The sequence below is a fragment of the Prinia subflava genome, chromosome 5 (assembly GCF_021018805.1).
Source record: "Prinia subflava isolate CZ2003 ecotype Zambia chromosome 5, Cam_Psub_1.2, whole genome shotgun sequence".
Taxonomy (NCBI): Eukaryota; Metazoa; Chordata; class Aves; order Passeriformes; family Cisticolidae; genus Prinia; species Prinia subflava.
Genome location: NC_086251.1, coordinates 35057461 through 35084622, shown reverse-complemented (window position 1 = coordinate 35084622; position 27162 = coordinate 35057461). Strand labels below are relative to the sequence as shown.

At 37.9% G+C, this 27162-nt stretch overlaps 1 protein-coding gene across 7 annotated transcripts in view; it reads left to right on the top strand.

The window, feature by feature from the left end:
- The first annotated feature begins 5997 nt into the window (after nt 1-5997).
- NOVA1 (NOVA alternative splicing regulator 1) overlaps nt 5998-27162 on the top strand; it is a 140489-nt gene continuing 119324 nt past the window's right edge. For 2 of the 7 annotated variants that reach the window (XM_063398848.1, XM_063398845.1), the window contains exon 1: nt 8088-8207. Coding sequence is in view for 2 of the 7 variants with exons in the window: in XM_063398843.1 (XP_063254913.1) it covers nt 6051-6186; nt 8064-8207 (280 nt within the window). In the remaining 5 variants the exon portion in view is untranslated. Of the gene's footprint in view, nt 6187-8063; nt 8208-15547; nt 15625-18700; nt 18898-27162 lie in introns of those variants that run through there. The other 5 variants (XM_063398849.1, XM_063398847.1, XM_063398844.1 and 2 more) reach the window with 4 other exon arrangements.

Genomic DNA, 27162 nt, shown 5'->3' with positions numbered 1-27162 from the left:
GAGCAACTCAAATTTCACTACAATAAATAAAATAAATTTTGTTTACAAGAGAAAAAATCAGTGCTTTTGTCATTATTGTCTCCTTATTTTTTCTTTGTCTACTGAGCAACATGCTTACTTTCCCCTTTTCCATTCCTTTTTCAGGAGGGTTTCTGATCTTCTCCACTAACATAACTTCTGTATATGAGTTGAACTGTAGTGAAATTTTAGAAAAATCCTGATTAAGGTCCTATATTGTAAGACTATATTATTCCAGGAAGGGGATCAAGCTTGACAACAGAATGAAAGAAACTAATTTTACTGTTAATGTATCTTTTTTCCTTATTGTAAAGTGCCAAAATTTCAAACAAGTAAGACAGTTGGTGGTGGGTGGGCAAAATGACACATAAAATAGTAATACTGTTAGAGCAATTATAATCACAGCTTGGAAACAGGTATGCTGATTCCTTGAAAAATACACTGTTCACCATACTGTTAAAGGAAGGCATACTGAAGCATCTGGAGTGATGGCTGGCTAAATTCAGTTTGTAGACCAGAGGCTTCACCATTGTGCTTTTGTAAGATAGTAACAAAAGGTACACAATCAGTAACACTGTAAACTGACTACACAAAAGCTACACAAGGAGATCCTGCTATTTCTCACATGCAATATTACATTGTTTCATTACAGTGGAGTTACTCATGGTTTATATCAGTTTTAATCCCTGAGTATCTATTTTTCTATTAAAACCAAAATAACACACACTAAAAAACCCTACAGAAAACAGAAGATACTACTAATTTTAGAAGGCAATTGAAATCTTGTCTCTATGGTTTTGTTTGTTTGTTTGTTTTGGTTTTTTTTTTTTTATTTATTCTGATAAATGAAAGGTCTTTACATTACTGTACACAAAGATCATCAGGGGGATGACTTTTTTTGGGGTAAGTGCTCCGCCACTGGAGTTTCAGATATCTGGATCCACAATGTCAATTCCATGGGACACATGAAAAATTACCTTGTCCTGAGGCTATCTTGTTTTCTACACTGAGATCTGGGTAAGTCCCCAGGTAACCCCTTATAAATCTGACCTACAGTTTCAGCAATGAAGAACTCAGATCAATTCAATTCCTTAATCCTGAAGAAAAGCCAAAAAAAAGGGTCTGTGAATTTTGATGAACTTTGTCAGAATATGACACAGGTGACCTCTCTGCTGAGAGAGAAGAAATGGACATTGATTTCCTACAACACTTCCTCCTTCCACCACCAGAAAAAGAATTTTAGCCAACATAGTCATGTTATGACAAATAGTATGGTGACATTTTTACTGATTTAAAGTTATCATCCTTGGTTTCCCAGAAAAAGAAATCTACTACACAGCAGTGATCTACAATATGAAAAGGTTTAGCAGTTGCCCATGCTCGTTTCAGTGGAGAGTATGACTATTAACACTTGACTTTTAGTTTGGCAATGCATATAATGTAATGCAAATAGTAAAAGTAATGTGGAAAAACAGATAATTGGGTCATTTTCTGTCTGTGTTCAACTTTTTTCCCCAAATGCTCAGTTTGATTTTTTTCAGGTTAATATTGCTGGAATCTTGGAGAAGTTCCACTGAAATTAAAAAATATTTACTGATGAACAAATTCTGCAGGATTTAAACAAGCAACAATTGGATAACTTAATCAACAATAATAATAGTTTAACTGGTAGATTATGGGAGGAAAAAAGTGTCATAAACAGAAGATGGATGGTAAAGACCTGAAGGAATCTTCTGAGTTCATCACTAACTGTAATTTTGGTGAAGCCAAAGTTTACAGGAGTCACAGCAACCATCCAGTAATGAAAAGCTGCCAGACCTTTTGGACAAAGACAGAATCTGTTTTCTTTTACCTAGCCAGGATGTTTAAGAGGTATCGTTTTTCATCTAATGATTATTGGACTCTGTCATATTTCCCATAAGGGGAAAAATGAACTCTTCATTCTGTTAGTCAGATGAGAACTATCCATCACCTCTAAAAGAAACAGGAGATTGAGTCTTGTTCCACAAAGTAGACTTCACCAGATTAAGTGATGTTTACTAAAACTTCTCTTGAGTTATTAAGCAGATTTCTTTGTTAATATATATGCTTAATTTCCCCCAGTGCTTAATCCCTTTCAGTTCTAAGCATAGGTTTCACGTCTGTGGGAGAGATTAATTTGAATGCTACCATCCATATCTCCACCAGCTGAGAATGATTTTAGAAATAAAGCTGGCAAATGGAATTTGTACTCCATGTCATCTCTGAACAAACTCTTACTGAAGTTACAGAATACATTATATGGTAGAATATGACTGATACAGACAGGAAAGAAATCAAGATCCCACAACTGCTTGAAAAACCTCTGGTCTGGCATGCCAGTCTGGAGCTGGCTGAAAATAGAAAAGATGAACAACAGATTACAGATCTGGAAAACGAGGAAAACTCTACTGATACACACTTCTTTATATTTCCCATCAGTACTTGCTGCACAGTTATTACAACAGAGTGGGAGCAAGGTGGTATTACAGGCTGCCACAACTATTTTCACTCATGCTTCAGCCCATGAACAATGGAGGGCAGTTGTCTGCATTTTGCCAAAAGCTGTTCCTTTCACTGCCCCCACCCATGACAAAGACCCAGCTTGCTTTAAACTCCCAGTGACCTCTGCCACTAGAGGGCTGCACTTTATGTGATATCCCCGCTTAGAGCTTTATTATCACTGCTTCAAGCAGTTAAATAAGGAGAAAAAACCGGTATATTATGAACCATAGCTGTAATAATTGAAAAATTCCTTAATACTAAATGGGTATTTGTTTAAATGTTGATTACGTCCAGCTATTAACTTAAATAGAACTGTTAGTAAGAAACTAGCTGAGAGGCTAGTTATGTAGTTAAAGCTAACTTCTTCAAAAGTAAGCTTGTTTTCAAAAACCTTCCAAAACTGCTAGAAAAGTTGAAAGAGCTTGTCTAAGTGGGATGGGAGATAATGTAGAGGGAAATCATTAAACAAAAGGCATTCTGTAGAGATGAGGGGAGGCACTTGTGAAACAGCTGTCAGTAAAGAAACAGGCTAACACAGGACAGACATCTGCTGAGTCTGAGGAAATTAGGTTTCAGGATTACCACTTTTTTCTCTAAGCTTATGGAAGCTAGATACACAAACAACATAGACGTTTATCACGTTAAAACCTTTTTTATTCTATTTAATTTAATATTTCTGTTGTTAGGATGAAACAATACTTTTGTTTCAAGAATGCAATCAAGTAAATGTTTTATAAGCTAATTGGAGATCCCAAAGGGAGGACTTGCAGGTGCTGAATCCAATCAGATCTGTCACATAATTAAAATTGGTGCAGGGGGCACAGTAAAACAGATGTGGTCTAAAAACCAGAGAATTGTTTGTTCCAATGTGGCCACAGATGAATGCGACATAGTCAGTGAGATAAAGAGAGCAGTGTTATAATTTATCCAGTTCCACTGCGGAAATTGACTCAAGATGGCCTCATTTGAACACCGTGATTTTTATTTTTGTCTTCAAAAGTTTCTGTAAGACATTTGCTTGCTTTACAAATAAAAAGAGGCCTCTTAGGTCTGATGACCCTACAAACTGGATCTGAGATTTACAGGTCACACCGTGCTCTTTCTGGCTCAGATACTAATAAAATTCTTTGGCTGTAACTTAGTAAAGAAAATGGAAGAGCTAGACCCAGTCCCCAGTTTGCTGTACCATAATTGTGTCAGCAACTGCCAAGGTAACAGAAGCCTAGAATTTTATTTCAGTCAGTAAACTAAGCAATTATGAGTCAGAGTATCTTAGATACAAGGGGTATATGATGAGTAAGAAAGTTCCATTTTTATTCAATCATTTTTCTGACCATATATGCTATCAGATTGTTACTGAATCTATTTTATCTGCTGGCAAGGAGGATAGATATCACGTTCCTGGAACACAATTCCCCAAGAAGTCATTGAAAGTTTCCTATGTACAGTGCTGGATTGAGTTCTTAATTTGTGAATGCATTTGGGCAGGAGACTGTTTAGATGTTAGTGTGTGCACGGTTAAATATCCTATAATGCATTACCTATCTGACTTGCAATTTATAAGCAGAGGTGATGTGCTATGTATTATACATGATATCCGTATTTTGAGTATTAAAAATTGTTTGGGGCAGTATTAATGGTGAGTGATTACTAAAACTAAGGCTGTCTCCCAGGGAGCTTAGAATGGAAATTGGATTTCATCCACAAACAGCCAGGTTTTAAGCTCGTGTATCAGGAGGAATCGAGTCAGCAGCCATGCCGCGCACACACACACATCAATACGAATTTAGCACGGAGCGTGGTGTAACGCAATGAACACACGTTCTTAAATTTTGTACGGAATTGATGCTCCAGTACTGACCACTACCGTCACAGTTACAGCGATTTGAGGCTTTTTTTCCAAAGGAAACGAGTCAATAAATAGCAAAAAGTCATATAGTAAAAATGCTTTCCTGGTGCACAGACAATTCCCCGAGCCCTGCTTCCCCACCCCCCCGCGTCTCATAACGTTTTAATCTACCACCTGAATAATTGGAGATTTGTAAGCAGAAATAACCTTCGCCGCAGTGAAATAGCCTTAAGTTCCCTACGAAATATGTAGGTAAGCAACGCGGCTTTGTGTCGCACAGCTCCGGCTAGCCAGGCTGTCACAGCGTTACAGTAATATCTTTATTAATTTCTTCACAAGCCTGCGCGACGCAGCCCGGCGCGTCCGCGGCTCCAGCGCGGAGCCGGCAGGACCGAGCGCGGACGGCGGGCGGGCCGCGGCCGCGCCGGTGCCGCCAGCCCGGCGAGGACATGTCCCCGCTCCCGCAGCGCCTGCCGGGCGGTCCCGGCCGTCCTCCCCCGCAGCTGCGGGCCTGCGAGGCGCGGCGCGTAACCCAGGTGACGCCGCATCCCGCCGGGGACCCTCCCGAGGCGGCCGCGGCCCCCGCGCACGCCGCCCCCGCCGCAGAGGTTAAACCGCCCCCGCCGCCCCTCAACGGCTCTGCCAGCGCCGGCCCGGCATTGGCGAGACGCTTCAATCCCAGCCTCTCTCTCTTTTGTTCCCATTGGCCGCATCTCCCGCCTGTCTCCGATGGAAACCCCGCCCTTCTGTTTTATCACCCCCCCCCCACCCCCCCCATATCACCCCCACCCCCCCGCCTGCCCTCGTACACCCCCGTCCTTGTGCCCCCTCCCCTGGCTCTAACCTCTCCTGCCTTTAGGGTTTCTGCGGTGCGGCCGAGGGTGGCGGCCGCAGCCCCTCGCCCGCGGTGCTGGGGCTGGAGCGGAGCAGCGCCGCGCCGCCCGGCAGCGATCCCCCTCTCCACCCCCGTGCACACGAGCCCGACAGCGAGGGAGGGCACGGGAGCCCGGGAGCGGCGGGCAGCTGAGCCGCAGCGTCAGGCGCGGCACTAGGGCGGGCAGGGGCGGAAGGGGGCTCAGAAACAGCGTGAATCATCTCCCACTCTCTCCCTCGCCCACCATTTACACCGCTCGCTCCCTCCTTCTCCCCCTCCCTTCTTCCCTCCCTCCCTTCCCACCGATTCTGTCTCACTCGTTTTCTCTCCCCTCCTCTCCCACTCACTCTCTCCCCTCCTCTCCTCTCCCACTCACTCTGTCCTCTCCTCCTCCTGTCTCACTCTTTTCATTCTTTCCCCTCCTCTCCTCTCCCCCTTTCTTTTCCCCTCTCTCGCCCCCCTCGTTCCCCTGTCTCCCTTCTCCTCATCTCCTCCTGACACTGCACTGCAGCTGCTCCTCCAGTCCAGTCCTGCCCGCTTCCCTCCCTCCTTTCCCTTCCCTCCCCCCGGGTGCCAGATAAACAAGGCGCGCAGCATCCTCGACAATCCCGGTCTTAGCTCTACATTTTCGAAAAGGACAAGAGAACGGGACGAGCCCCCTCCCCTCCTCCTCCTCCTCCTCCACCCCCTTCCTTCTCCTCCTCCTCCTCCTCCTCCTCCCCCCTTCCCTCCCTGCCCCCCCACCAGAGAAGGGAAGAGACAATTCTCCTCCGAGCAGCAGCAAACATGATGGCGGCAGCTCCCATCCAGCAGAACGGGACCCACACCGGGGTTCCCATAGACCTGGACCCGCCGGACTCCCGGAAAAGACCGCTTGAAGCCCCCCCTGAAGCCGGCAGCACCAAGAGGACCAACACGGGCGGTGGGTATATCCTCTGTCACCTCCCTCCCACCCCCACCCCCCCGCCCAACCCACCCACCTCTCCGCTTCCCTACCTGCCTGCCTGCCTCTTCCAACCCCCCACCCCCCCCGCCCAAAGATTCCCATTTCTCTAATGTTATCATTCATCAAAATGGCGTCGGTTTTCAGCATCTACCAGTCTTTTTATTTAATATCCACGCTGGGGCTGCACAGCCGTGACCCTACGGAGGCGAGGAGGGAGCACAAGGGGCTCCCGCAGCCCAGCTATCTCCCTCGCCCGTTTAAGGATGGGCGTCAATAAATGGCAGCTGGAAGGAGACGGCAAACGCTCTTCCCTCCTTCCACATCCTCGGGGTCGCAAGTTGAATTTCAGCCTTGCCGTGCGTTTTCCTCCTCCTTGGCCTCACTTCCATTGTCAGCGCGTACGCGGCGTGTGTTTGCCGTGCCGAGCCGGGGGCGAGGGCTGGCTGGTGGCGGGGGGAGTCGCCCCTCGGCTGCGGGGACTCGCTAGTTAACATCCTGCTGTTCCTGGAGGAGATGAGTTATAACGGGACCAGCATCTCCTTAATCCGTTTGCACTGGAGTCGTCATAACAATGCACCGAGGCAGAGGTGAATTTATTTGCCCGATGTTGAGAGCAGCGGTCTGGCTGTACATAGTGCATGGTTCCCCAGCTATGGTAATACGGGTGGGCACCACTGCCACAGACAGGCACTTACTGAGGTCCTTTATAGTTTCAGGGAAGTAATGTGAACTCAGATCATTTCTTCTGCTTAGGGTTAAAAAAACAACAAACCAAAGAACCAAGTTTACGAAACAGGTTTTGTGATATTTTGATATCCGTGCCAATGGGACATTGCCATCATTGCTGGGGAGAGCAGTGATGAACCAACCCTATTGCCTTGCACTTCTTCAGAGACAGTTATGGAGAGGTCCTTAGACTTCAGTGTAGCTGGATTTAGCAGTGGCATGGGGGTACTGAAAATTCTGCAGTTTCCAAATCAGTCTGTTCTCTTTCTCCCCTCCATTCATTCGATATATTTTTTTCCCTTTTCGAAGGTATGCTTTAGTGCTAGTGATGGGTAGAGGACTGGCATTGTCTATCTCATCACCTTTTAAGTGTATTTGAAATAAGTGACTTAGGCTTTTGATCAATTGCGAAAAATTCTTCTTAGTGTCCTTTAATTAATGAGCTTAAAAGAGATCATTGTCGCTTAAGAAGTGCTAAAGGAATACATGAGGATTACTTAGGCAAGTGATTCCATCCTCACCATGTTGAGTTGTTCTCTTGGCAGTGGCTGAAATGCTTGGAATAAAACCCCACATTTTGGGTGGGTTATTTAGTAGCAGAGTAGTCGTTTTGCTCACTTAAGAAGAATGCAAGCAATAGCTAATTGCTGTTCTCATGTGTTTGCTGATGACAAACAAATAGCCCGTTAGAATTTACAATTCGTTCTTTCCTGGTTTTGTCATTTCTTTTGCAGTATTTCCAAGCAAGGTTGTAGTTGTCACTAACCACGTTTTCATGCAGGGCTTTAGTTTTCTTTTAAAAGGTCCGATCATTTCTGCATGCTGTGGTTCCTATCACAAAAAATAAAAAAAGAAAATCTACCTTTGAAATATAATTGCGATATTATTCTCATTTTTTTACTGAATTAAGGAACATATGTGGGTTCTTTGCTTAGAATAAATGTAGAAATTTTAAACTGTCAAAGGCAAAATCTAAACACGGCTTGTGTAATGACGCAACTGGTTAGCTGTAAATGCATGAATTAGTGGAGGAGTTTAAAGATGTAACCTTTTGTTTATTTGTGGGTCTGGGGAGGAAAAATGACAAGTTATAAGCCATATTAACCATGCATATCTCAATTTTTCAGAGGATGGCCAGTATTTTCTAAAGGTCCTCATACCTAGTTATGCTGCTGGATCTATAATTGGGAAGGGAGGACAGACAATTGTTCAGTTGCAGAAAGAGACTGGGGCCACCATCAAGCTGTCTAAATCCAAAGATTTTTATCCAGGTAGGTGCACAAATTAGCCAATTCTTTATTTTTAAATTCCCAGGCATGTATGTACATGTCAGTGTGTTTCATATGTTGATGGTTAAGCTTCCAGTGCAGCAGGAAGCACTGTGTCTTAGAAAAGTATGTTTCAAAGTGCAATAGTAAATATAAATATTCTGTCTGTTTTGGCATATGAAATGGACTGAACTGGACACTAACTGTTTGAAATAACTTTAAGGTCATTTACAATATTTCTACAAAAGATTATTTTCATTAGCATTGATAGCTTTATTTTTTATTTTTAAAAAATCTAGCTTTAAGGAACCAATGTGACAGGTGGTGTAAAGATAATTGTTCGTTTGAAGTTTCCAGACATTGTAATGACAATTAAGCTAGAATGAGTAAAAATGAGAGACTGCCTCATAAAGAATGGGCCATTTGCTTTAAATCCATTATGTACCTTCTTTCTGCTTCACTGCTTTGTTCATTGGCTCTGGAGTGAAGTAAAGAGGACAAGTGCTACTCTTTAGATATTCTTTATATTATGTTTATCATGATGGTGGAAGAAAACTCTGTTATACAATTGAAATACTTTGAGTGAAAAAAACCATAGCATTTTATATTAGCTGTATTAATGCACATGAAAAGTTTTTTGTATTTAACAGTAATGAGTATCTGAATTAGCACTCCTTTATAAGATTTCTGAAGAGAGAGTCTTATATAATGATAGACAAGATTTTAGCTTCTGCAGTTGAATAATTGGAGTTTTTTTCCTAAAGATGCATAAATTAGCATTCTGTAATTGAACTTTGCTCTAGAGGACTTTCTAAAAACTGATGCAAAATACCGTAGCTGACACTTTTATGTTTTGATTTTGTTGTTTTGAAGAATAACTGGTGATTTAGAATTGAGTTGACTAGCTGTTGCTGACTTTTTGCTTTTGGAAAATAAGAGCTGCTTTGCATTTGTTCTATTTTAACAAGACTGACTTCTACAAAATAGTAAAGGCAGTTGGTATGGATGTAAACAGAACACTAACATTGGAGCATTTAGCTTTCCTGTCCTCTGACTTTACTGTCAGGCAGAAGTGGATAACTTATTATTAACAGAGATATTTTTGTCTATCTACAAATATGATTGTTGATGTGGAAATTCTAATGCACCTGTTGTATGTCTCCTTAATGAATGTAGTTTATAATACTTAAAAGTCAGAGATTGAAGGGTTGCATGTAGATTTTTTTTTTTCGTGTTGAAAGTCACAGCTTATGAACTGGTGCTTGTTGCTTTTGAAGCTTTTTTCTTTTTTACTTTTTTTAGAAAGCTAGGAAAAACATCATCCTTTATTTTGAAAGGTATGTTAGAATCAAAAAAAATCAATGTAGAATTGTGAGAACTCTTGGAGGAAATAAAAGCATTCTAAAGAGCCTGATTGCAGAATTAATAACATAATCTGGATAAAGAGCTGCAATACTAAATTAAATTCACTGTCAATAGATGAAAATGAAATAGATTTTCTGCATTATACATGAGGGGTTATCAGATATGCAAGGATGTTACAGAAAATTGGTGTTTATGAGGAATATTCCAAATACCAAATTACGAGCCTTTTCATTTTACTACAGTTTATTTACACTCACTTGGAAGGGACGCTCCAAAGATTAGATCTTTTGTTCAGTGCTCCAGTATAGTTCCTCTGTGTTCTGATTAAATCACAATTCCTTTTCTTTGTGTTGGAAATTGTCAAGATGCAGCAGTAGTAGCAGAAGAACCTTTGAAAAACAAAGAATTGCAAGCTAGAGTGACGTGAGAAAAACGTTTGCGACATGAACATTTTCTCCCTTAAAATCAGCAGCAATAATATAAATAACTAGGGCAGGGACGCTCAAACATTTTCACAGTAACAGGTGCAAATGAAGTTCCAGTTTGACTTTATACAGTCTGCCTTGAATCTGCAGCCACGCTGTGTCCTGTGCAAAGTGAGTGTTTTAAGGAAGCTGGTGACTGATACCTGCTAAAGCGTGGAACAGGGATGGGAAATGGATTCCAGCGTGGCCAGCTCTTGTTAGTATTTCTGTTTGCGTCTGACCACCAGCCCATGGAATTTTCAGAGGTCCTGTCATTCCTTGAGCTGATGGCTTTTGGGTTCCTTCCAGACTCTCTTGCTCGTATAACATTAGGGAATACAAACCTTGTGAAAGAGCTAGGATAAAGTTATGGTTTATTTTTCTTATGAAGTTTTTTAAAAAGTTACTGTTTTCCTAATAGATGTTGCTTGGTCCTTACCTCTGATGCTTGTGACTACAAATATGTTTAATGTATGTTTCGCTGTGAAATGTTTTCTCATTGAAACTTCTATGAAAGTTTGTTGTTTTTCCGAAAAGTTTTAGAAAAGTGAGTAAGTTCCTGTTTGGAAAGGAGGAAGGTGCTTGTAATACAGAAGTTACGAGTAGTTCCTATGATCTAATAGTGTTTTTTTCTTTTCCCTTTGTGATATAGGACTTCAGTATGCAGACTGATTTCTGTTGGAATTATTTTTGTGCGTCAAAAGGTGACATAATTACTGAAGAATTATATGGCAGCTTTAATTACAAGAAATTGAAGGAAAAAATCCAACTTTGCATTGAATATTTTAGTTTACAAGATAGGAAGCAGTATACAAATACATTACTGTCCACTGCAATTTTATTTTTGAGTACGCAATTTATTGTTCTCTTTTCAGGTTACCCGCTGACTTTTTCTTGTTGTCTGGGCTCCTGCAATTTGACTTTGGATATTCTGATTCTTTTCTGTTCAGGCATGTCCCCAAGATTAGCAGAAATAAAATTAAAATTAAAATGTCAAAATACACCCTTGTTTTAAACTAAATGGTGCTGATCTTTCTGCATAGAAAGTACAGTGTGTATTGAGTACAAGGTTTTGGTTAAAAAAATAAATGCAGATTTAGCCAACTTGATAAAGAAAGTGGCTATACTGTGAAGCTATTGTAATTTATGGGTTTTTGAATAATAGAAGAAAGATTATTTCTGTTGTCTGAAGCTGTCATTGCTTATGTGTTTCTCCTTCTGCATTTTAGTGAGCACTGGACTCGAAACTACTCAGGCCATGTATATTTTCCCCTTGCAAACGCTGCCGTACTCTCTCTCTCTTTCTCTCTCTCTCTCCCTCTCCCTCCCTCTCTCTGTGTTCTTGCCCCAGTCTCTCACATATGCACAAAATTATGTTACATCACATCATGTTGTTTATCTTGCAACAGGATCTTGCCTGGTCTGAACTTGGTGCTTGAGTGAATTTGGACTTGGTCAGTGTTTTTCAGTTTATTGGAATATGATGTCATAGGTGTATTTAAATTAGGTCGTATCAAGAGCAGAGATTAATAAAAGCGTAATTAAAAGGGGATAAGGTTTTACTGGTTTCAGCAATATATTAGATGTGTTGTTCTTATAGCAGATTTCTAGCCAGGAGTTATATCAATGTTTGGAGAATATAAAAGGTGGGGGTTTCCTCTCCCATCTCATGAAGGCAGTGTATGAAGTATTGTGTGGCTATTTTGTGCGTTTACCAAGGGACTTCTATTTTTAGACGTTTTCTGTTTAAATATCAGATTTTTTTTTAATCATTCATGTGTTATGGAAGATAGTCTATCTAATCTTTGTGCCAGTGCCCTTCTGAAAAGTCTTTTATTCTGACTCATAAAGACCTTTCAAAAACATTGATTTGTGTAAGTAACACATTAGGTTATTATAATTAATAATCTTACAGCATCATTACTCCTATAAACTGCTAGGAAGGAGAAAGGTGTAGTATATCAAGCTTGGCTCTCCATTATTATTTTCTTTATAGAAATTGAGTTTATCATGTTAATTTATAACTCTTAAAAATAACAAAATCCAGTAATGAAAGAAGCGTTTTAAAAATCAACACTTGAAATAATGTTGAAGTGAAATACTGATTTTTCAGCTATGGAAGAGAAAAGAGTAATGGAGTTAGAAGCGAGAATGGCTTTAGTTACTAGCTGTCTGTTGAGCTGGTTTCTTGAAGGGCTTTGTCATACATCAATAAATGCATTTCATTGTTTTTCTTGATGATCCTACTTTTTTCTATGAAATGTTGAAATTAGCTATTTAGACACTACATAAATATATATCCGAGGTTTTCAGATTCTGTTGTAAACATTTACTTACATGAGTAACTTCAGGGGTAATGGTACTGAGGAAATTACTAAACAGCAAGTAGAGATTTCAGAGGTGGAATCTAGAGCTGTATAGATTTTTAAAGTAATCACTGATCTTTGTACTAGTTTAAAAAGAAAGAGACCAACCACCAAAAACTCCCACGTGTTGATTGCCAGCTGTTCAGAGAGATAATTCTCAGTTGGACAGTTGTCTGTTGCCTGGTTACTGAAACAGAATAAAAAAAAGTTAGCTTGTTAGCCAGCAGGCCTGTAGTATTTTGCATTTAAAAGGAAGCTGAAACTGAATATGTAACTTAGTAGGATCTTGAGATTGTTACATATCTAACTTATCCTGTACTATCACTTAGCATATTCTTATTTGGTAGGCTCAGAGAAATTTTGAGAAGTTAAAGTAGAAATTAGGCACTGATTTCTTTCTACCTGTAGGGGCTTATTCATGTTAATGAGTGAATCAACTTTGACATAGTAAATGGCTTTGGTTTGCAAGAAAGTGCTGTGTCTTTGTCTTGTATAGAAAGGTTTATAAGAACTTCTGACAGATTTGGAATGGTTAGTCTGACTTTAATAAATGACACAGGCTAACAACTAACTTTGTTGTCAAAATAAAGAATAGAGTGGGGACAGCTGTTATGACAGGGAAATGCCGTATTTTAACTTTTCAACATTTTCATTGTGATTGCTTTTACCTCTGTTTCAGTATAATTGAAAACCAAAGTATTTTCAGTAGGTTAGAAAGCTTATGTAGAAGAAAGTGCTTCTAGTAACAGCATTTTTTTTTGATAAAGGCAGGATTTCTGTAAAGCAATTATTCATTAAAAAAACCTTACGTTTTCCCCTTTCATGAGGTTTAAAATTTCCATGAAATAAGTCAGTAGTTTTTTGTAGATAAATCTAAGTTTTAATGGATTCTTGATAAAGAATGGGTGTTAGAGATAATATTTAAAAAAAATAACAACAGGGAATGTCTGAATTTCTTGTTTTCCTCTTCTCCTTTGTGCAGTAAACAAACACCTGCTTGCTTCTCTTAATGGATGCAACCTGTAACAAGCAATGTCTTTTTCAAATACTCTTTGATCTTGTTTGTTCTTTAATTAATTTCATTAGATTAGATATTGTCCTCAGTAGTTGACTAGAGAATTTATTTTGTCAGTGATCAGTAGCTTTTTGGCCAGGGACGAAAACCTTGGATTTAGTGAATTGGTCATACTGGCCTCCAGAACTGGAGCCTAGGGTGGTTGGAGAACAGGCTTGCTCCTTGTGGCTATCACATTTCTGTCTTTGGACACAGCTCTCACATAAAGTTAAGCAACAACCATAAAGATTTGGCTGGCAAATATCTTGGAGGCTCATTGTTGCATCTTGCAGCAGTGCAGTCAGCTTTCCAGTCCATCTTTGAATTTGGCTTGTTTCTTAACATTTCTCAGTTGGCCAGTGGGAGTTAATGACTTGGTGAGGAGCGTTGGAGCTGTCAGTTGTCCAGTGTTGGAATGCTGCAGGTAATTGCGCTGGACTGGTGAGAGCTGTGGCCGTGTGCTTCTCACGTTGCACTGCAGCTGCTGTTGATCTTAATTAATCTGACCCTCAGAGGCTGCAGTGTCATGGTATAAAACGCAATGCATACTAGAAATTGGAAGGCTGCTTTTCTTTCTCTTATTGATGGCCATGTTTCTAGGTAGGCCTTTTGGTTTTTCTAATTGGGTTTATTTGACACTAGCATAAAATTCTTCATGCACTTCAATCTAAAACTGTAATATGTTTTTCCTGTTTGTCGGTTCTATCTGTGGAGTTATGAAGCTGATGCATGTGTTTTTGAAATGTCATGGTTATAATGGATTTAGCAAAAATATTTCTGCTTATTGTGACAACAGCTATTGCCTGTAAATGGAAAGAGTTATACTGTGTCTGGTATGAATTTCTGGTGTAGTATAGTATGTTTTGTAGTGGGAATGCTTAGTGCTTGGTTTATTTAGCCCAGTCTTGTGGTTAAGGACTTCTAGTAGCATGGAAACATGGAGAGTTGGAATTTGGTGTTGGCAAATGGAATCAATTAGTGTGCTGTGCATGTGCAAGGTTTTTAATTTACTGTAGATATATGACTGTCTTCATTGTGACTGGATGATATAGATTTAGGAAAATAGCAGGTTCCTTACAAGTCACCCTGGTATTCAGGGTAATTTTCCTTCCCCCGAAGGAAATATCAAATATATATATATTTATACTACAATAATAATATATATATGTTTATACTATAACCTACAGATCTTGTAAGTGTTCCAGTACAGATTTATGTAGCTCTATTCCATCCTATTTTTGTTGTAGTTTCAGGGGTTTCTCCATCCCAACTTGTGTTTATTCATGGCATTATAAAGATCAACTACATTGCTTATATTTTGATTAAAAATAGAGCAAGGATTGTCAGAATACTCTGCTTTAAATTTTCCCTATATTTGATAGGCATATTAAATATTTTAATACATAAAAATCACAAGACCTAAATTCCTATCCCCCCATATGAACTACTTTAAACTTTAACACACTGATAATTATGATTAAATCTTACTGGAGTTTACTTAATATTAGGAGTGCTGCTCTTGATAATAGCCAAGCATTGCAATTCCTTTGCAAGAGCTTAACTGATCGGATTGAAATGTCAGTTTAAGGCAGTCTTTGGAGACACATCTATGGAAGTCAGCTCCCAACTCTACACTCTTCTGTAGCTTTTGAGTATGAATTTATGACTCTTTGCTTGAGCTTGTTGTTGTTCTTTCGACTTCTGAATTGCAGTAAATTTGTGTAAGGTTTAAGTTTTGTACAAAACTGATGGACAAAATTAAGTCTCCTTTGTGAAAAGTTGGAGAGCATAGGTTGATGTAGGTGATGCGAGTAACTAGCTATGTGACCAGGTGGCACTTGAAAGAACAGTATGTTAGGGACCAGGTTTAAACTTTAAACATTGGTGGTATGATTGACCTGGGGTCAGATCCCTTGTGAGAGATACTGTTGTCACCTTATGTATATGAAAGTGGTTATGTAACGTCAGCATGTGTTGGATATAAAGGAGTATGAATCTTGGACAAAGTTTGGTATTTACCTGGTCTTGTAGGTTTTGATTTTGAGAAGACTAAACATCTGTTTTTCATCGTTGATCTCTCACTGCATCCTGCAGGGCCTGTCATCTCAGCATTGACAGGATCAGATGAAAAATACAATCGATGTGTTGACATTTTTTTGAGAATCACTCAGGTAAGATTACTTGTTATACAGAACTACAGTGAAATTCATGGCTGCTGCTAATGTTTCACCAGTTGGAGCCTTTGCATTCTCAATCATTAATTAAATTAGATACTGAGGTTCTCTGCATGTTCCCTTGTTTCTATTTTAAAAGCACTTTTTGTGCCTTGCTCAGTGCCATTTAACTCTCTTGTAATTTCCCACATAAAGAGCTTCACACATTTGTACTATTTTCCCCCACTTGATAGAGTGGCACCTGTTTGCTTGAATCAAGAACCATAGTGCACACCTCCAAAGCTCTTGGAAGATTTGTATGTATTTTTTTACAGTCTCAAGTAGTGACTTTAGTCGTATTCAGATTCTTCATCGGCAATATGGGGAAAAAATTGTCTGTAGAGAACCAGATAATCAGGCGCAGCAGCAATTTATCATATTCCTAGCGTGTTCCAAATTCTGGCTTTCAAAATTGTACATTAAAAATTACAAATATTTTACTGAATATCCTATGGTAGAGTTGTTCTTTTTATAACATGACTTATTGAAAATATCTATATTAGTTCATGCACTGGAAAAGTAGGAAATGGCATGTGTCCGTTCAGTTGGCTTTGTTGAGTATCCAGTGTACTTATGAAACGAAAACAATTATCAGAGTGTATTCCAGAAGAGTTGGGCTATGAAATGTCATGGCTGTGAGGGAAGGGGGAGGAAAGACCAGTTGGGCCGTATGCCAGTGTTGGAGCTTGATCTAACAGTGGTTTACATTTTGTCCCCATCTGTAATCTGGTGTTAGGAAATGCCAGAGTGGAGGTAGGGGAGTGTATGGTACAAGTAGTACCAGCAGCAGCCATTCAGGTGCTGCCATGGATACTGTTTTGGCAGCAGTATTGAGCTGGAATTATAGAATATTTATGTTTTATTGTAATCTGGCAGTCTACCAACAATTTGCCTGAGGAACCCCCCAAAAAAAAAAAAAAAAAAAAAAAAAAAAAAAAAAAAAAAAAAAAGGAAATTGGTGGCTTTTTAGTGGAATTATGACCTGGATTTGAAGAAAACTTCTGTGGAACAAGAGAGGGTCTTCGAGCATTCTGTCTGTGCTGATTTTTCAAAGGTCTGCAATGAAACGCTGCTACTGGATGCCTTAAAGCTTTATAAAAATGATTTGTTGCAAGTGTTAGATGTAGAACATGTATGGGGTTTGTTTTCTGCCTTGCATGTGTGTGCACACTTCATTCTTTGTATGTCTTCTACTTACGTTATTAGGTGAACACTTGGCGACTCTGTCAATCTGAAGTAAAATTTGTATTTCCCAGGAATTCCTTATACATATATAATTTCCTAACTTCTGATTCTTTTACTGTGCACAACAGTACACCAAAGTCTGTCAGTTTTTTGCTGAGATTAGTCTTCATCAAATAGCATATAATTTCCAGCATAGAAAAATATTCAAATAACAAAAAAAAAAAAAAAAAAAAAAGAAAAAGAAAAAGAAAGTGTTACTTTACAAAGATTCTTTTTTAGGGATATATGGTTTTGCGGTTTTTTAATGTTGTGATGCCAAGTGCTCATTTAGTATTTGCACTACTTTTAACAATAATAAAACACATGCTTTATAATTTTGTAAGATTTGTAAATTCTGTATGGATCTACATCTATGACTAGATGTTCTAGTAAGTGCTAACATGATATATTATGAATGATTTTTTTTTTATTTTTAATATTTTTGATTTCTCGATTCATAGCTAGAAAGATGGTTCTTTCCCTGGATATCTAGGATTTAGAAGGAAAAAATAGTTCTCTGATTTTAAATCAGAGTGTTAAAAATATTTAGATCAGATTGTTAAAAATATACATATCTATATGTAGATAGATGTATAATTGCTAGTCTCAGAATTTTAGTCTTGCATGCTCTTGATGGTAGAAAATCAATTAAATGGGCAGCTATATTTGTCCCATTAGGTTTCCTGTACCTTTGGAAAACAAACTCCCTTCAGTTTATGCAAATATTTTATGCCCTCTAGTCTAGGAGCCATAGAATGGATAGTGGTAACAAGGTTGGTATTTGAATTAAGCAAGACATTTATAACTAGTTTATTTTTATCCCATTTTTTTCATGGTGCTTTGTTGATTAGTAGCAACAAGATCCTGTTGTTTCTATATTATTTCTTCTAATGGCTCTTTTGTTTGATAGTAATTACTAGTTGGAGGAATGTTAGTTGTGATCAGAAGTAGTTCAGTTCTGTCCTTCACACTTTATTAGCTTAGCACTTTCTGACTTTGTTAGAGCAGATATAGGGACACAAAAATTAGTCATCCCTGACTGCAAAATAAGTACCTTGATATTTTCCTTTTCCAACACACATGAATATGCTTAGAATGAGGAAAAAGAAACTTCTCTTTATTTAGTCACTTTGTCTATTTTTCAGTGGAATCATATGGTGTGTAAAAGACTATCATGCTTTCTGTGTTGACTAGTCCCGGAACATGTGAAGTTTCATGTCATGCAAATTTTTTTGTGTTTTCCTTTGTAAAGGTGTCTCTGCTTGTAAAGGTTGATAATGTTGTATTGGTTGTCTGCAGATTTTTGTAGTTTGTTGTTAAGAATTTTGCTTTTTATTAGGTTGACTAGTTCTGCCTTGTTTCTCCCAGTATAAAATTTCAGCAGTGATTACAACAATTTGCTAAAGGTTGCAGTATTTCACCTGCATGTAAGACTTGATGAACTTTTCCTTAAAAATATGGAGATAGTTAGATGGGCTCCTAAGATAATGCAAGGATTTTTTTTTTGCTGTGAAATATTAATGCATAGCCGTTCAGAGTGGGTGGTCTTAATGCTCTTGGTACTTATAAGCATGCAGGTGTCTTAACTTGTGCGAGTTTGCCCTGTTGAGGATTCCAAGAAAGCACACAGGAGTTTTGGTGTAAATTAGTACATGTTTGTAGGATTGGGTTTGTGTTACAAGGTTTTCATATTGCAAGCTGTGGTTACTTGGGAGGTGCAGATAAGCTGATGATGGCCATCTGATATTCAAGTCAAGTGTGCTTGAAACTACAAGTATTTCAGGAACTAATAAAAATTTTGTATTTTTAGGATGACCTGCTTCAGTAGATCTAGAAAGAGGTGTGATGTTGCAATGCTGATTTAGAGGAAATAGTGCTGTTCGTAATTATCTGCTGAACTGTGATGCAGTTTATTGGCAAACCAAGGCAGAATGATGGCATACTTTGTGATTGATGCCAGTTTGAAAAGGAACAAGCGTATCCATAGGTGTTCTGGAATCCTCATAGGTAAGTCTCTATGTAGCAGGAAAGACCAGCATACCTCAGAAAAAATGACAAGATTTTATCACTCCGTATTGAATAATTCGTAAAGTTTCACTCTGCTTTAAGATTTTCTCATGTTAATCCCTTTAGAGTGCAGTAGTTTTCACGTAGCATTTACATATTGGATTCTTAAGGGGATTATAATTTCCCCCATTTCTTTGTCTTTTGCTCAAAAGCAAAAGGACTTTTCATATTGGATTCATGCCTAGATGTTTCTCCTAGTTAGAAGTGTCGAAAGTTAGAAAAGCTAGAAATTAACTTGTGTTGCCTACTTCGAAATGTGGGACATCACTGATGTTTTCCCTCTTCCACTGGGGAAATTGAGGAACCTTGCTGGATGGGCCATGCTAGAGTGCTGAAGATAGTTAAAAATACATATTTAATCCAGAAAATACTATGTGTACGCTGCTTATTTGGGGAAGTAAGTGATTGTCTGAATAAGTATTTAATTTCAATTTTTAGCTTTTGAGTTCTTTTTAGAGCTCCAAGTTTTCCCCCCACAAATCTTTTGAATTCTGAATCTCAGTGGTAGTTCAGCATGTGTAAGTGCTGAAAAATGAGTAGTTCATTTCATAAGCATTTTAACATGAATCTTTTTTACTTCTGCTTTTATCCTTGCTCTTCAAAATAGGAATTCTGCCATTAAAACCATCACAGATTAATTCAAATAAGTACAATTTCCAGTTTTTAGGTAGGGTGAAGATGTTTGGATGCAATCAAAACCTGATGAATTGTTTCTCATTCTTTGTTTTGCTTGAGGTCAAATATTCCCCTAGGGGTGAGAATTTCTACTGTTCTGTAGGTACAGTTCTTCCATTTTTCCACTGCTGAGATTCTAGTACCTTAAGCAAAAATAAATAAAAATTATTTTTTGTCTCTTAAGCACGAGGACTGAAAATTATAATTTCTTTCTTATTTGAAGCTGCTTTGCTCAAGAGTAAGTGGAAGTATTTGTACAAAGACAGTAATAGCAACAGTTTCTGTATACAAACATTAAATTCAGGTAAGTATTGAATTTATGCAAAGTGGAATACACCTCCAGTCTACGTAGTCCTGAGGTAGTGTGCTTAAACATAGGGATAGATTTTTAGTAGTATTTAAAAAAGAATATATATATATAGATATGATTCTAGTTTAGGTCTTTTGGTCAAAGGCTTTTGTCTTTCTTTTTCTAGCAGAATGATATTTTGTTCTTTTTAATTTTTATCTTATTGATTTATTTATTTCAGTTTTTTTCCCCACTGGTGCTCATTTATAGTAGTTAAGATTTACTGCTGCCTCTTCCCCTGTGAAGAGTAGTGTTCTCACCATTTTCTAGGCTTGCAAATGATTGTAATTGAACTTTTCTCAGCTGGCTAGAGGTGTTTGAATCTGTATTTGGAGATGTCTTTCTCCCTACATTCAATTTTATTATAGTCAATTAAATGATGGACACAGGAGTGGGTTTTGGTAAGGATAATGTAAGGTGCCTTTTCACTTCTAAATAGATATTAAGATATTTATCAAAAATAGGTATATTATACGGGTTGCCAGTATGAATTTGCCAGATATATATATTCTCCCCTTTTGGGGTAAGAGTTTGGTAGTATTTTCTTTTAGTTCATGGTCTCTTTGCAAGAAAAACTACATTGTTTTAAAACTTCCTTTTAAATTTTAACGCAGATATGTAATGCTTTACTATTGCCAAAAGCAGAGCAAGTGTTAAAAATTTAGTGTACATAATCAATAATTTTTTGGGATTGTCTTATTCTTTGCTTTAAAATGGCCTGATTTTCTGGTCTTTATGTATAGACTGGCTTTTTAATATATTTATAAATCTGTTCAGTAATTCCATACACAAATTACTGTATATAGGAAAATACTGGCTTTATATTAATGTTAACCAGTCTTACTAAAAGATCCATTTTAAAAGAAGCACTAGATCTAATCCAGATTCAGTTGCAAATCCTCTTCAAACTAAACATTTTCTAAAATCTCCTTCCATTTGCAAACAATTACTCTTGCTACAAGTACTAATTTTTGTCTTTTATTTTGATGTACTTGTTTAATTTTGTTTAATTAGCTTTGAAAGTTATAAATCAAAATTTATGAAGAAGGATGGAACTGACTGAATTATCAAAAAATATCTAAATAATTAGTGGGAAGGATTCTGTTAAAAGTTTTAATGTGAAATGCTAAAAGGCACAGGAAAGCTTTCTAAAAACAAACTCTAAAGATATATTTGCATTTTGGCTTAAAAATAATAATCATGAAGTCAAATTGCCCTGTTTTTGGTTATTATTACAAGAAGTGTTTTGACTCATTTTTCGAAGGATTATTTGGACTTTTTGTTGGGGAAGACTTGAATTATGTATGGAAGAAATCAAGTCTGTTCACCTTCCAACTTTTCATTAAGAAAATATTAAGTACTGAAGGTTTTCCCATATTCTGGGTAGTACAGTTATTTACTCAAGTCTTTATTCTTTTAATAATATTGTCTGTATTTTTTTATTGAAAATAGAAATGTAAAATATATTTTGGTGTTCAGATTTTGGTGCCTTAAAAATTATTTCAGAAAAAAAAAATTTTGCATGTGTTTAAATTTCAGCTCAATACAAGCCTTTTATAAAGGTAATTGCAGGTTCAAGGAGTTTATGCTCATTTCAAACTGGAAAAAAATGAGAAGGCACTTTAAATTCTTGTATGTATAATTACTCTCATGTTTGTGATCTAATCTGTGTTTTTTAGACTTAAGACAGTATGTTCAAAGGTATTATATGCATTTTGTTGCAATTATCACATACACCACCTACAATTTGTGAGAACTAAGGGAGACAGTGGAAAATGCATTTGACTGAGCAGTGTATCTTTATTTTTTACTCTTGGACAAGAAACAAAGGTATTTGGAATGGCTGCTTCATAGTTATTTGTCTATTAAGGTGCTAGCTGTTAGCACATTTTGATTTTTATTGTCTAAAAATACATGGTCCTGTTTGAGTTGGAAAAGGAGAGATTAAGATTATATAACATTTCATGGTAATTGTGTGAGCTCTTTGCTTATTTGCGCAAAGAAACATTAAAAAAAAATCCTTCTGAGCAGCTGAAGTGACATGAAGCACCAGCTGGGGAATCTGAAATCAAATATTTTAGGGCATGATTTGTGCTAAACTGCAATTAGAATGTATGATTCTGCACTAGGAATTGTTCTGAGTGAGGTCAAATTGCACATGAAGAAGGAACCAAGTGATGTCTGTCTGGATTGCAACTGATGTCTGTACACGTGCTATTTCACAGTATTTTTTATTCACATGCAAAACTGAGAGGGTGACTAACTTGATTGTTTTGTTTGTTTATTGTCAGTTAAGACTTAGTGTGTCAATAGGTGAATTTAAGACTTGAAAGGAAGAAAAAAATTGAAAATACCCTTTTTGAAAAACATGTTCTTAAAAATTTGAAATTGATTTTGCACCCAAATATTTTAATAATAGGAAAGTTAAGAAAAATTCTAAAACATCAGAGACTTTTTCCAATGTATTTTTATCTTTTAATTTTTTTTAACTTGTGCATGTTAAAATTGCAATGTTGACCTACTGATATCATAAAAAGATAGCATTTTCTGTTTTCAGAAAAAAACCTGCATTTTGACACATTGTTTAAAAACTAGAACAGCTCTGCATATAAAAACACAAACTGTGATAATTAGATAGTATGCCATATGTGGTAGTTTAAGTTGGCATATATCTCAAATGGCATGTTTAATGTACTGTATTACTGGAATTAGTAATTTTACAGCTGAGAGCTGTTAATTCTGTTATACTCATTCCCTCTGATGAACCTGTAGGTAATGATAGCAGACATTTTTCTTTACAAATTCCTATTTCTGATAAATTAAAATAGTTATAGCTACTGTGTTTTTAATGGTACTTTTGACTAGTTTATATTCCTCATAATATTTAGTGTTTCTAACTACTTCAGAATTCTAAGATTTTCTTAAAATAAAGATGCAGTTGGTATTGACGGATAATCACATTTTTTGCTTGATATATACAATGTAGTGAGGAAAGAAGGAAGGTCTGTTTTTTCCATATAGCTTTTTTTTTTTTTTTTCTCCATGTAGGACTTCCCCCACTTTTTGGTAGGGTAAAAAATATTGTTAAGCCGAAGTGCTTGAGAATTATTACCAGGGGTTAAAATCCACGTACCTATGGATTCCACAGTGTAGCTGAATAGAAATCACTGGTCAGGAAAAGTTAAGGGAGGGAAAGCAAGACTTGTACAACTGAGTATGCCTGAGATGGAGTTAAATTTTCTTTTTCATAGCAGCTTGTGTGGTGCCAGGTTTTAGAGTTGTGACCAAGGAGTGTTGACAATACACTCATGTTTTAACTCTTGCTGAACAGTGTTTGCCCAGTGGCAGGGCCTGCTCTGTTTCTGACCCTGCCTACCTCCCCAGTGAGAGGACTGGGTGTGCAAAAGAGATTGCTGGATGGATAACCTGAACTGTCTCAAGCTACTCCATGCCAGATAAGGTCCTAGCAAAAGAAAAGAAAATTAAATGGAGTGGAGTGTTCAGCTAGCATTTTGCTCAGAGAATAGCTAGCAAATGGTTTGCCCAGGGACAACAGATTGCCTTTACATCACCTATTTGAATCACAGGATCATAAAGATTAAAAAATACTTAAATACAACTGTCGTCCCACTAGCAGCTCCACCATGTTCACCATCAAGCCATGTCCTAAAGTGCCACACCCACGTTTTTTGAACAGTTTGATAGAGGGTGATTCCACCACTCCTCTGGGCCGTCCTTTCCTATGCTTGACACCCTTTCTGCGAAGAAATTTTCCCCAGTATCTGATCTAAACCTCCCTGGGTGCAGCTTGAAGCCATTTCCTCCTATCCTGTCACTGGTTGCTTGGCAGAAGAGGCCAATTCCTACCTGGCTACAAGCTCCTTTCAGGCAGTTGAAGAGAACTGTAAGGTCTCCCCTGAGCTGCTTCTTCTCCAGGCTAAACAGCCACAACTCCCTTAGCTGTTCTTCATGAGACTTTGCTCCAGACGCTTCCCCAGCTCCCTTGCCCTCCTCTGGACACACTCCATCCCCTCAGTGCCTTTCATGTGGTGAGGGTCCAAAACTGAACACAGGATTTGAGGTGCGGCCTCACCAAGTGCTGAGTGCAGGGAAATGATCACTTCCCTGGTCCTGCGGTTGCAAGCCAGGATGTCATTGGTCTTCTTGGTCACCTGGGCACACATGGGCTTGTATTCAGCTGGCTGTTGACCAGCAACCCCAAGTCCTTTTCTGCCTTTTTTGCGGGCTTTTTATTTTTTTCCAATTTTCCTTTACTTCCTATGATATTTTTATCTTGACCCATCATTTTTCTTGGTTTGCTGTTAGTGTTTTCTTCCCCCATTCTGCTGGGGAAGGGGAGTGGGTAAGCAGCTTTGTGGATTTATCTGCCACACAGGATAAAGCCCACCACAAGGATTTTGAATCTTTTTGTGTAGTGAAAATATTTTGTCTTTCTAAAAATGTAAGGGAGGGTGGGAGACACCCACAATTTCACCCAATTTTGTCTTTATGCACTGGCAAACACTACTAAGAGTTGCAAAAATTAATTGAATTTACAGCTTTTGGTGCTGATTAGGTCTTCATCTGTTTTTTACTACAGATGGTGTTGGTGTGGCTCTAGGCTGAGTATGCAAAAGGAACATAGTATAGAAAGCAACAGAGAGATCTTTTGGGAAGGAGATTCAGGTGAAATGTTAGATATGGAATGGACCTCATGGTTTAGGGACTCCATTTCTCTGTTGTCCTTCCAGACAAACCCATAAAATCTCATAATCCTTACCCTTTTAATGCCTTCCACCTGCCCCAAAATTGAGGTGATGCTGCCAGTTCCAAGCTCTTCCACAAGAGAAACACAGTAGAAAGGGTCTGGAACCTCTTTACTCACTGAAGAGATGTCCTAAATAAAAAAGGATAAGGGTGGCAAAGGAAAATGTGCCCTATAAGCTTAGTCCCTGTTTGTATGAGACTATTCAAAGAAGCTAGTGGGAAGGTGAAATTTTGATATCAAAGCAAAGGGGACATTTCTTCTTCCTTCATAAAAAAATGAAATTTAGTTAATGAATAGAATTGCTGTCCTTTTTGACAGAACTATTAACAGAACATGATACTCAGGCAATCATACTCTTGGGTCATTAAGTCCAATTCCAGCTTATTGCAGGTAGCTATCATTCATAACCCCACTCTATGAGAAACCTTTTAAAGACAGATAGCAACTTTGAAAATGGTAGAGTTTTGTTAGCACTGGGATTTGCTGCTCACTCAGCCTTTTTTCTTGAAATGTGTGGTTCCTTTCACAAAAAAAAAAAAAAAAAGTGATATTAAGGTAACTTTTTAGTTTTGAGAAGTTCTGATTTAAGAGTCAAGTGACTCCAAAGGAGTCACACGAATATCTGATCAAGTTTGTAAATTAATAATGTGTGAGTTGAACATCAGTTTGATTGGTAATGAAAAGTGTGTTGAAATGAAGCATGGCATTCTAGACTGTTCACCATTATGCTTAAACCAACCATACTTTCTACAAAATTTGTGTGATATTGTGATTAGATTTTTATTCGTGTTTTGTATGCTCCTCAGCCATTTTAAAGCTGGTTTCCCTTCTGCGTTTCATTTTGTGGTTGTCTAATTGTAATAAATATTTGTCTATGGAAAAGGTGACCAATTGTCTCCATGCTCCCCGCCCTAAACTGGAATAGTGAAACTTGAAGTCAAGTAGTTGAAAGGTTTCAGATGTTCAGTTTCCTGTTGTTAACCTCTGTTGTATGTGAAAAGGTTGTGGAAATGGGTTTTCAATCTTGTAATTAAATGCTACCAGAGTTGTGTATGAGCAGATCACTGAGGAGAGGAGTGCTTACTAGACCACACGTTTAAGAGTTTTGCCTCCTTCAGGTCTTTTACTGTCATTGATTGTAGCTAATCTATAGCCTCTGGTTGATTGCTCCTGTGGTACTACTGTTGCCACTGCCTTGGCAACATAGAGTGTGAGGGGAGATGTGTTTCGATTTGTTGCCGTGCCTTTGCAAAGGCAGGTAAGAAATCAAAGCAGTGGTTTTTAAACTCTAAAAATTTGGTCCCATTTGATAATACTTTCATGAGGTGAAATATCTCTTTCTCTAGCTCAGTCTCAGCAAGTTACAAAATAAAGCTTTGAACAGTATCCATAATAATAGTTATAAAAAAGGGATAGAGCTTTTTATTTTGGATGGACGTTGCATGCCTGTGTAAATGTAAAAATTAGGTCATTTGAGAGATATGTGCCCATGTATATGCAGTGTGGTGTTAGGTTAGATACAGCTTACCTTTTTGCTCTTGAGTTCTGGTATGGTTTTCTTGTCATTTTCATATCTTTTTTTTTTTTCTTTCTTGCTCATGATGGTTATATTTTTGGTGTAGTTCACTCTGAAATTCACAGTTTGCTTGAATGATGATGGTTTCTGGAAAAGGGACAAGAAAATGGAATTGCAAAGAGAAAGCATTTTCAAATAGTTCATTCGAGCAATGCTCAGGTCCTTGAACTCTAAACTCCTTGTTTAAGATTTGTGAAGAGTTACCAGCTTCTAACCTGGAAGCCCAAGAAATCGACATCAGGGTATTTTGTGAAAGGACAAATGGAGTATAGGGAGGCTTCTGATTTCTCTAGGCTTGTGATGACTATTGCTTCAATAAAGCTGAGGACTAGGGAAAGGCTTAGATTTTTAAATGACTTAGTATTTTAGATATAAGAATTATTTAACTTTTCTAAATAAAAGACATTTTTGTTCTGAAGTAGCTTTTGTTACCAGTACTTTTTTTGTAGAGGTTAGTAATTTTTTTTTCTTAAACTTTGGTTTGATCAGCTTAAACTTTGAGTGACTATAGCTGTATTTTATAGCAGTCTAACTTTCTGTGCCTACCTGAATAAGAGAAGCAAAAGTCATATTGAAATAGTAATGACAACTGCTGATTTGGTAATACAGGAATTTTGTAATAAAATTTATATTAAAATCTTTTCAGATTATGTTGCATGTACAGTTCCACTTTATTTGAAATTGAGGGGTTATTAAATATAGTTACTTCTGTGAATAACAAAGTTTGGCCGTTCTAAGTTCTAACAGATTTTTGTTGTAAGTGATGCTAATACCATTTTTACAGTTGAAAGTATTTTACAGTTCAGGGTTCCCTTACAATATGTGCAGTGGGAGATT